Raw genomic sequence first — 11,324 nt, forward strand, 5'->3', positions numbered from 1 at the left:
TTTTACTTTAGAGCAGCTTCTTACGGGTTTCAAAAACAGGCTGGCCAGCAGTGACAAAACCTGCATTACATTTTTGTCAATATATATTTTTGTTAATAGTTTATTTAGTGTCTCAAACCTTAAATACTCTTCTCTTGATCATTGCACTGATTTTCTAATGACCAATGGGTGTCACAATCTACATTACAGTGAATTCTTGTGTTCTATAAAAATAAAAGTTCCAATTGCATTTCTGGTATGGATGACGGAATAGACACCAGGTTTCAGACCCTCATCTAGTGTCACTGCAAATGAGGTTGTGTGGAGGATAATGGCAGCTTTCGCATGCATTACATTGCAAGTGAATTTACAGGCAGGGTTTACGGCACTGAATGAGGCTAGGAGCAGGTGGAAATTAAGGTGAAAGCAAAAGACTGGTAAATAAAAAGCAGCAGAGCACATCAGAGCCCATTTATTATATTTGTTTCTTAATGAGAACATTTTAATAGCAGGAAAGACCAGTTATGATAAAATACAGACAATTCTAAAAATAAGGTTTAAAGAAAAAAAAAAAACAACCAACAACACACAGACAAGAGAAAACATTGTGGTAGTCCTACACTACCCATTTCCTCTTTTTGGTTACTAGAACTTTAAAAAAAAAAAAATTATATATGTATGTTACCATATATTGAAAGTGTCTGTTTTAGAAGTTACCAAGTTTTTTTTAAAATTCTGGGTTTTGGCAACAGATCGTGCCCATAATACTGCCTTCTGCCCCAGTATACAAGCCATCACCATGGTTTAAACTGCTTTTTGTTACCTATACAATATTTTTTTTATACATAATTAAAACTACAGTAGAATACTGCAGAAACAATATAAATGCATGTCGTGGGACTAAAACTATAGATTTATTTATTTTTTTTAAACAAATATACAATATGCAGGCAGACAAAGCAGAAAAACAGCCATCAATACATATGGGGGAGTGAGATAAAACACTGGCTATTACCAGACTTTCTATAAAGCGACTCCACTAAAAAGGAATGCATAATGAAATTCTAGTCTAATACAAGTAAAATGTAAAAAGTTTAAAAACCTGAACAGGGAAAAAAAAAAAAAAAATACTGGCCATTCCTGTTGAAATGAGAGTCTGAAGTCATCATGTGGCAACAAACTTACGTTGAGCACCAAACTGAGGGAATAGTCCTTCTCTTCATTGCAACATCAAGAAATCTTCATATAATAGTCTGAAACTGCTGGTGGCCGAAACAGAACACTTCTGAAACTTTGTCAAAAACATAAAAATAAGGTTGCGCTATCTGCTAATTGATCCTTTCTGTTCTGGCCTATCATATGTATATATATTTGTATTTCTCTATTGTGAGATTTTGTCTCTCCATAACCCTTAATTGCCATTTAAAAATCAGCAATACGGGGGTACAAAATGAATTTCAACAGTAATGGCAATCCTCTAGTTGTAGTCCAAAAAGGGTCCTGCATTTCCGTCCCCAGTCAGTGATTTTTATTGTCCTGGCACTCCGTCTGGGGGTAGCAAATCATGCAAGCGAAACCGCTCTCTGATGTGAGGTCGAACATCCTCATTCTGAAACAAAGTTGAATGGTCCAATATTTAAAAAAGAGTGACACAACTCTGGAAATGCACACAAAACAAAACCACGGTATCGGCATCTCATTCAGTTGATACAAATTGCTAGTTTTATTGTTACACACCCCAATATAAACTTTTGCACAAGCCCTTAAGTGTTTTGTAGAAAAAGAAAAGTGCAATTGTACATTAACCAGAACAAACAAGGTTAAAGTCAAAACTTACTAGTTCCACGAGTTTATCCAGGAAAGGAACCAATTTCAGGAGCTCGTTGTCATTTCTATCCATAAACCAACTCTCTATAGGAATTCCATTGGAAAGCTATAGGAACACACAAGAATTACTTTCTCCACCGATGTATTTAATATTTCAAATGCAATCACATAACTGGTGTGCATTTAAAAAAAACAAATTCGACCCCTCTCAGCCAATCAAATTATATAATTTATAATTACCTGGTATGCAAAGGCCTGTGGTGAATTGTCAATAATAATCGTTTTTGACAGATCCCGTCCAAGAATATTTAAATCCTTGATATAATTTCCTTGAACACAAACACAATGTTCACGGAAAAGTCTGTGCCTGTTGGGTAAAAAAAAAAACACACATCTGTTAACTGTTCTCTACAGACAAGGCAAGTACATAGACAGCTAGCATGACTGAAATGCTTATACTGGCTCTACTACATAGTTCCTATTAATTATAAAAAATAAAAATGTATATGCAATGTTAAAGTAAAATCTTTGTTTTCTGGAAAAATAAAGCCACTCAAGTCTTGATATGCATTACAATATTTACCTGACCAACTGCTTTTTAGGGTCCAGGATGTTGAGCAATTTATCTGCATATACCTTCTTGGAGGCAGTGAAGAGGATGATCTGTTAATAAGTCAGAGGGAAACAAATCACATTTAAATGCACTGATCATAGCACTTTTAGGGCATACCTAAGGTGGTTTTAAACAGCAATACTTCACAGAAATGACGAGCATGGAGTAGTTTCGTAGTCTTACCTCATATATCTGGGACATGCGCTCAAGGAATTCCCTGAAGAATGGCCTCAACCGCACGTACACCTAGTCAAGTTGAAAAGTGAAATTTAAAAAAAAAAAAAAAAAAAAAGAACCACCGACTTCAATTATTTTAAATCTTCCGTTCCAAAATATAAGGCGTTCAAAATGTAGATGCTTTGGAAAGTATCTTTTATTAAAATAGTCAGTTACATTGAACACGTGATGAAATTCACCAACACAAATGTAACAAAGTCTCAGGCTGCAAAACAAAAGATGTTATGTGTAAGTTAAGGAACTAGATAAAGTCAACCTCCTAAATCCGTCATACTTACCTTAATTTGTGCAAGTCTGTCAATGCATCTATGCAACACAAGCTACATGCTTGCACCATCTAGTGGCTGTATTATAAGCCTGTCAGAAGAATCACCAGCACTCACTTAAACATAAAAATCAAGAGATATGGAATCTTGTGACTAGTTTATACTAATTACATACAGGATTATTAAATGGAATAACTATGCACTGCCTTTCTACACCCGTTAACAGACCCTTCAAATTATCACTGTTTCATTCAACAGAACCGCAATTAACTTTGTAATTCTACTTAAAATACATGCATCTAAAGTCTTCATAGTACCTGGTATATAACATCTTGGAAAAGGACTGGGAAAGTGAGAGCTGCATCTTCAAGCTCATTCAAGCTACAATGCACCAAAGTTTCATCCTGGAGAGGAAGATAATTGTAACTATAAAACAGAATACTGTATGGCACAGAATATTTTGTCACAAAATAGGTCTTGTTGGTTTTGAGCAGTAATGCATTTCACACATCTGTCACCAATACTTACCAAGTCCAAGACTAAAGAGAACTCGGGTGTGCTTCTGGTCTTCAGAGGAAGAGCTGGCTTCCGGTTCAACTGTTCTTCAGTCAGCGGTGGGACATGCTTGATGAAGAAATACCTACAGAACGAGACCAGAAGGCATAGGAATATATTTTAAAAAGGACGATTTTCAAAATAAGCACCAAGATGGTCAACCAAAAGTCTTTGTGCACTGCACACTTACGGGTCAAAGACCTCCCAGTCCTCCTCGTACGTTCCTTCAGGGGGAGCTGTGGATGCTTCAGAGTAGCCACCGTCCGGAGTCGATCCTGGTGCTAACGAAAGAAATAAAAAGAAAGCATGTGTTTAGTTAAATTAGAACAAGCAAGAATTTGAGAAAAAACAACTGTCATGTTTCACTTGGGAAGTTTGAATGGACTGACCCATCTTGTGGTTCAATGGTTTAACAAGCTATAAAACATTTGTTTTTTTTGGTTTTGTTTAAGTCAACCCTCAGAGCTGGCCTTAAATTACTGCACTAGCAATCTCATACATGCTCCAGACCTGTTAATGGGGGGAGGTCAGCGTCAGATGCTATCTCCCCCTCTTCTGAAGCATCGTCTGTAGTGGACCTCAAGGGTACAGTCTGGTTGGAGAATACGGCTCCTTCTGTTGAGGTTGCTGTGCTGGCAGGGATCTCCTCTACCTGCTCCATATCCAACTGCTTAACAATCTCTTCAGCTTCCACAGCTTGCCCCGGGGAGTCGGAACCAGATGTTCCTGGGAGAAAGAGAGAGTAAGGAACAACTGCTGTAAGCTTAAGGGTTCTCCAACTCACCCACAACTGTAAACCAACTACAGTGGAAACCACACTTTACAAACATCGACATGGACACAGTAATTCGGCAGATGGCCAGTTTAAGAGAACCAATGCACAATTATTTTCTACTACCCACCCCAAAAATTGTTGAAGGAAACTGAAAATAAACATTTAACTTGGTGTAAAAAAAACAAACAAAAAAAACCAAAACTGTCCCTACACATTTAAGGATGACAGCAGCCTTAAACATGAACATTATTAATTTAAATTACATTTTCTATATACCCATGGTTCTAAATGTAATTAAATTAATAATGTCCATTATTTTTATATGTTTCTTACCATTTTTATTTGCGGATGAGAAGAAGTTAAACACAGGCGAGAAGATGGTCCCCAGCAGCGTAGTCCTCGGGGGACTCCCCACTGTGTCAGGGGGGTCATCCAACTTCCCGTTAGGCTTGATGTGCTTGTTTGCGTTGTGATTTGTAGCTTCTAAAAACAGAAATGAATGAAAACAAAAAGTTTTACAATTTAAGAGACACAGACAGGAAGGCAGACAAAGCTAATCTGTATTTGAGAGAGAGTTTACCAACAAAATTCACCTTCAATAAAAAATCAAGTAGACACACTTTTTACGTCAAAGTATTTTTGCCATTACATTAAATTTAAGCAAGAGAAAGCGTTTGCCATTACAGATATTGTTAACATCTTGCCTCACGCTTGCTTTCAAGAGCATGCATTATTTTTTGCTTGTTTTCAAACCCACCAAGTTTTTGAACTCAGGATACAGTCTACTAGTATTGCAAGGGGGGGCGTGAAGCAAGAGGCACAGTATAAAATGTCCTCACTACAGACATTTTAAAAGGTCAGAACTCCTACTCCATCTGTCAATCAAAAGTATACAGCAGGGACTGTAGGACACGTTTACAGTACAGCACTTGCCTCCATTTACTGGGCTTTTCCGTCGAACCCTGGAAAGCTGTTTGCTGGGCAAGTCACCAGCCTGTGGGGTTGACGATATCAAGTTATTATCCAGGTCATGCTCAAGTCGGCTCTTCTTTGAAGGATTTTCTTGCTCAACCTGAAAACGCCAGCAAATAAAATTAAAAACTAAAACCACAATACAACCTGGTTTACTACAGAAAGTAGCCAAGAAATCCCCCACAAAAATGCTTAAAGCATCAAACTGGACCCAAAATTTGAATCTAAAACTGATTAAAACAAAAAACAAGATACAACTAACTCCCATTATATATAAAAACAGTCACAGGATGCTCAAGGCAGAAAGAAGGGAAGGGCAAGGTTTCCTGTTGCAGAAACACTCATCAGGTTTCACTGAAGGTAGTCACCTGAAACAAACTGTGTAGAGTAGAGTGGTACTCTTTTAAACACACATGATCAGATGAAGTCAGTAAGTGTTCAACGTACCTTTGCAGCATTTCCTCTGATAAATTTTTTGATTGAAGAAAGCAAGCCTGTATCATTTTTCTGTGGTTTCCCTCCCCCCTCTTGCACACTGTCTTCAACCTCCGAGTGTTTTCGCTTGGTTCTCGAAGTATGGGGCGTGAGAACAGGGTTTGACTGCTGAGAAGTCTTCCGCATTCTCAGCCTCATCTTCTTAAGTGTCACATGTAAAACTACAAGGGAGGGAGAAAGAAATCAAATCAATTCAGCAACACAATTACTATACATGTGGTCTCTTGACCTTGCGGATTGTCCCGAGGGCCCCACTCACAACATAAAACACCAAACAGTCCTCAAAGCTGCCTAAACATAATACATTCAACAGCAAGCAGAGTACTGTAACCCGTTAAGGTCAATCAGTTTTATGTTAGGGGATTTCTTTGCCACTTGTCCTTTGAGCTCCATTGTTAAAATGGCAAAGCCATTATTGTTCAAACCCAAGAAAACCACAACAATTAAATCACACTACAAGGATTTGGGACCTTGTGGGAAGAGCTAAAGTCCCTCCTGCTGATGTAAGGGTTAGATAATGAATGCTGCCCTTGGTTACTGGTATTAGTTTGTTTATGCAGTAGATAGACAAAACGATCAAGATATAAAAAGAACCTCCACTGTAGTAAATGAGGTTCTAAACCAACTCTTTTGACTGAGCATACTTTCTGTCTGACAAACTCCAAGTTACGGTTTTAATTTCAAACTCTGAAGAATGCATACAGAGCCCCTGTACAACATCTGGTTGTAGTCAAGACCCCCCCCCCCCCCCCCCGAAACCCCAACCCCAAACCACAAGCTCTTATTGTGGCCTCCAAAAACTGAGATTATGTATCTAGTGAACAACTTCCTCGTCAAGACAAAAAAAAAAAAAAAAAAAACTCTGATGCCAACAAGGAAATATGAAACAGCTTTAAGTCCAACGGTCTTTCTGTCCTGCTAAGTGCCGAAGGCAAGACTGTTTGAGGAGAGAAATGATACAAGTGAGGACTTACACTTGCTTGCAAACCTAGGTTGTGCAGCTGTAGTCATCAACAAGTGTAAAGGAGTACAGCCAGAGCACACCCATATCTCCCATCCCCAAAGTGGGCCTGACAAGCTTTTTTCAGTTGTTAAAACTGCAGCACATGTATGTGAATGGAAGCCACGTTTTTCTGCAGTACACCAGATTTAGCAATCAGAAATATCTGCATCTGCACTAAAAATACCTCTTACTAAATGCTATAAATGCTTAAGATCAGTTATACCCTAAAGTAATGGACCTCAGACTTTTTTTAGAAAGCACCTAAAAGTTTGAAAAGTAAAACAAATTCAAATTTTCCTCAGGTCACTTGGTATTGAAATCTGCCCAGACATGTTCAGGGGTTGTCAGACTGCCAATCTTAAGTATTAATGCAAGTACTTTTTATAGGGTTATATGCATACCAGTCATGCAATCATAATTACAGTATAACCATGTGTGTCTACAATCCCTAGCACACCACTACTCTAATACTTCATACTTTGCATGATGTGTCACTACATCATTTTATAATTTTGTCTCATGAAAAAACAGTGGATGACTTGGTTATGATTTTTATGATATATATAAGAAAACAGTATTAACCACTTTTTGAAGGGGGTAGGGTTTAAACTAAAAAAAAGGAATCTGATAAAATACCATGTAATAAGTCATCCAACATCCACACGGTGTTCACTATTTCATTTAAACTAAAATCTACAGGCTCAAAGCGAAGCGCCAGAAATAGGCAATGCAACTCATTGTGTGAACAATGGAACAGCATGAGCGCAGTTCAAAAGAAGGGAGGGTGGGGAAGAGTCCATCACCATCCAAGGGGATGCAAGTGTAACAGATGTACTAGGATTTTAATAGTTAGTGAATAGATTTCAAAAATGAAACAACTTTAGATGAAGCCCTGAAACACATTTAAACCTGGCAAGTACATGCGGTCATTATGCTCCATTGCTACTACCAATCTCCCCAGCGAGGACAGTCAAACACTACAGCCGATTTACTGAGACAAAAGCATGACTCATCTACCAGTCTCAGCTATACTGTCAAATTATGAGCAGCGTCATTATACTTTAAAACTATGCTCACTAAACTCAATTTGCACCAAAAAAAAAAACTTGCCACACTACATTTTTTACTGTTCCTCTTGCATTGCAGGAGATTAGAATGAATCTCTGCAACAAATTCATACCAAGAAAAAACTTTCAGGTCTGACAAACACCCCCCAGCCCCCAGCCTAATTAATGGTGTGGAATAAATTAGAAAAAAAAAACTCCTTTATTCAAACCTCATGCCAGTAACTGCAGCATACTTCTGAAGCATAGCTGATGATTCACACACTTATCTAAACCTGCATGTAGCAACCCTTAAACAGTATTATAGATGGTTTGAGCCATGCACAATAACGGCAGCATTACTGGTGGTGCAACTCTGAACTCCAAACTCCAATACTCTACCTAAATCTTTGGCATTTCAATGAAAGCTTTATCCTGCCTCTCCAACACATACACTACCCCCTAATCTTTAACATTAAAATTACATAAACAGTATTTATCAGAAACTAACCACCACTTCAGATACCATTCTACAGCTAAAAAAAGATAATCTTATCAGCAGTTTTAAATGGTCACCTTGGAAGAAGTGTATTTCAAACCTATAAAATATTAAACTTATTGGAACGGTATTGCGTTGGTCGTGTGCCATAGGTGAGAAATCTGCATATAAAAAAATCACAGGCATACTGAGAATAGGAAGCTGCTATTAATGCCTTCCAGATCAACAAGATGTGTTGTGAAAACCTCTCTTGACCACCCAGTATCTGAGGCTCCAAGATCAGGAAAGCAAATCTGTGAGGTCAGACTAACTGATTTTTACCCAAAATGGGGGCATACATGAAGTCTCAAAGTTTTATAACTCAAGTGTCCCAAAAGTTGTCTTGCCAATATGTGTTCCATGAGATAACCAGGCAGTATTTGTCCCAGGTGAGGATCATGCTTCAGAACAGAACTGTACACTGCTATAATTAACCAGCAGTAGAGAAGTAACAGTAGGTGTTCAACAAGTACAACAGTAAAGCTGATCTTCCTCAAACTCCTGACTGAGCTGTGACATTGAATGCATGCTTAAACACAAGTGAAAAGTTATTGCTGATGGGGTGAGGGGCAGAAATATTCATCAGCACCAAGCAATAGATTTTTCTGTCATGAACAAACTTTGTAACCTTTCTATTTATTAACGACAAACTGTGCATAAAGAATTTTGCTCTTAGACAATGCTAAACTTTAAGAACATGCCATTAGGATTGAAAAATGTATACAAGCTACAATGAAACACATAACCTTGATGAACTACATTCAAGGTATGGACACCTGTTACAAACTAGGTAACGTTACCAGTGCAAAAAGCATCCAGATTAATTGTTTATGAAAGAATGCACATATTTGTTTCGACTAACTGACTAGCCCATGTCTTCAAAACCACTGTGCAGTCCTGAAATATCTGACAGACAATATACGTTTACAAACGTGCATCTAGGTGCTAGAACTTGTGTCATGTCTACAATAAAACGTATACAAACGTAAGGCAAGTGGATATAACTTATAATGTACTGCAAAAATTAAAAGTAAGAAGGACCCCGTCATAAGGAATAAAACTAAGTTAGTCACAGTTTAGTAATCTTGTCAATACAGCGTCGAGTCGTCCAGAATAAAGCGCTGGCACGCTCTAATTGTAGAGTCCAGCGGAGCAGCGCGCTGTGAGCCACGCCCCCTAAACAAACCAAACACGAAACCCTGTGAATGCAGCGCTGGAGAGAAACTAAACAGGATTAGCATAAAACATGGATTATTATTGCATTTTCGCAACTCAGAAGCATCGACTGTTAATATGAAATATCCAATACTACATACTGGGTTTTAATGGTCTTTTACTTTATATATATATATATTAAAATAAACACACACACGAGACCCAAACGCTACAAAAGAGATGGGCGAAAAATGTGAAGGGGATACCGGTAGGACTTCAGACTCAAGCCCGGGGCGGGAGATGAAAAAACAGGCCACGGCCTAGACCAAAAAAAAAAAAAAAAAAAAAAAAAAAGCGCCGTTTCTTTTTTTTTTTATATATAAAATCTTAACACGTAGTTATTAAAGACAACTTCACCGCGTCACGGGAGTCATACAGTACATACAAACCCCATGAGATTAAACAAGTGGCTGTCTTCGCCGTAGGCTGTATTTACTCCAAACAGGAACTTGTTTATACATATTAAATATAGTAAATACACCAAAAAAAATGTCAACGAGAGAACAAAAAACAAAAAACAAACACCGGTCTTGTAATTTAAACGATAACGCGGATTCCCCGCGTCTTCCTCCTGAAACAGCAGGGTCCAGGAGTGTAAAAAAAATGGTTACAGCTGAAACAAATCGTGAAAAGGCAGAGATTTAAACACTCCACAGATCTGCCTGTACTGCCTGTCAAGGTAAATATGTACAAGCAGAGAAACCCTAAACGCCGCGGCACTGGCACGCACTTACTTGCCCAGAGCTAGTGCGTCTCGTCCCCGCGGTGGTTGTATTAGCTAGACCGCTAAACCTCGTAGCAGAGACCTGGCGTGTTCTCTGACTCGCCGTGCTTAGTGACAGTCTCTCCGATCCTCCGCTGGTCCTCCAGTCGCCATTTCCCGCCTCCTTACCGACCTGCAGCGCAGACACTCTCAATGGCAGAGACCCGGATGGAAAGCAATCCCGCGCAAGCGCATACCAAGCGGCTCCCGTCATCCCGCTCTGCTTGCTTTATACACAAGCAAACCCGAAAGCGGCGTGGGGTGGATTGCAACACGCTTGTGATGTTGCAGTGATGCTGCATTCTTCACTGTGCTTGTGTATATTATTGTGTTGCGGTTTGGGTCATAGTAACCGTTTTTGGACATGGGGATGATGGTACAGGATGTTACTGATGCTCTCAACACCTGGTGCACCCCAGTTCAGTATTAAAATAGGCACTTTTCTATACACTGTACGTAAAAATAGATGTGTGGCAGGTCGCATTTGGCATTAACTTCAGACTGTGACGCCCTCAAAATAACCGTGGTGTAGCTGTTTGATAAACCCAGACAAATGACATAGAAGAACATACTTTATATGCGGCAAGGGATACCGTATGTGGTGGTACCCGCCGTGTTGTGTACGCTACCTTTTGCCGGTAACCAATTATCCTGTATATTTATTTTATTTCAAATATGCGCAAAAGCAGATCGTTGGGGGTGTTCTTTACAAAGCCACCAGGATACCAGGTTAACACAGCGCTACAGAGTAGGGACAGTGTTGTGAGGACCGTATGGCAGTGATGGAATTTGACCTAATAGAATCACAGAACAGAGCTATGCACCGAAGGATGGTTTTCAGTTGCCCCAGTAAAATCTGGACATTTCCACAACATTAATTAAAAAGCTAGCGCACGAAGTGAAGTTTAAGGCACTACAAATATACGTTTTTAATATTAACCGTGTTAGTATGGCCAAAAAGGTTTTTTTTTTTTTTTTTGACAAAGAGCCATTTTAGCAGAACAGTTAGGTTTGTTATTAGATGTATAATTCTGTATTTTGAA

At 38.8% G+C, this 11,324-nt stretch overlaps 1 protein-coding gene across 1 annotated transcript; it reads right to left on the reverse strand.

Annotated features, from left to right (window-relative positions):
- Positions 1 to 436: 436 nt before the first annotated feature.
- On the reverse strand, positions 437 to 10,498 carry LOC117427717 (CTD small phosphatase-like protein 2). Its single transcript, XM_034902468.2, has 13 exons — positions 10,253 to 10,498; positions 5,672 to 5,880; positions 5,186 to 5,324; positions 4,586 to 4,735; positions 3,988 to 4,203; positions 3,668 to 3,758; positions 3,451 to 3,562; positions 3,240 to 3,326; positions 2,603 to 2,665; positions 2,390 to 2,469; positions 2,047 to 2,173; positions 1,817 to 1,912; positions 437 to 1,588 (listed from the first exon to the last, which is right to left on the reverse strand). Exons 2-13 carry the CDS (start codon positions 5,855 to 5,857, stop codon positions 1,508 to 1,510), a joined length of 1,428 nt encoding a protein of 475 aa, XP_034758359.2. The 5' UTR covers positions 5,858 to 5,880; positions 10,253 to 10,498; the 3' UTR covers positions 437 to 1,507.
- Positions 10,499 to 11,324: the final 826 nt, after the last annotated feature.

The sequence above is a fragment of the Acipenser ruthenus genome, chromosome 21 (assembly GCF_902713425.1).
Source record: "Acipenser ruthenus chromosome 21, fAciRut3.2 maternal haplotype, whole genome shotgun sequence".
NCBI lineage: Eukaryota > Metazoa > Chordata > Actinopteri > Acipenseriformes > Acipenseridae > Acipenser > Acipenser ruthenus.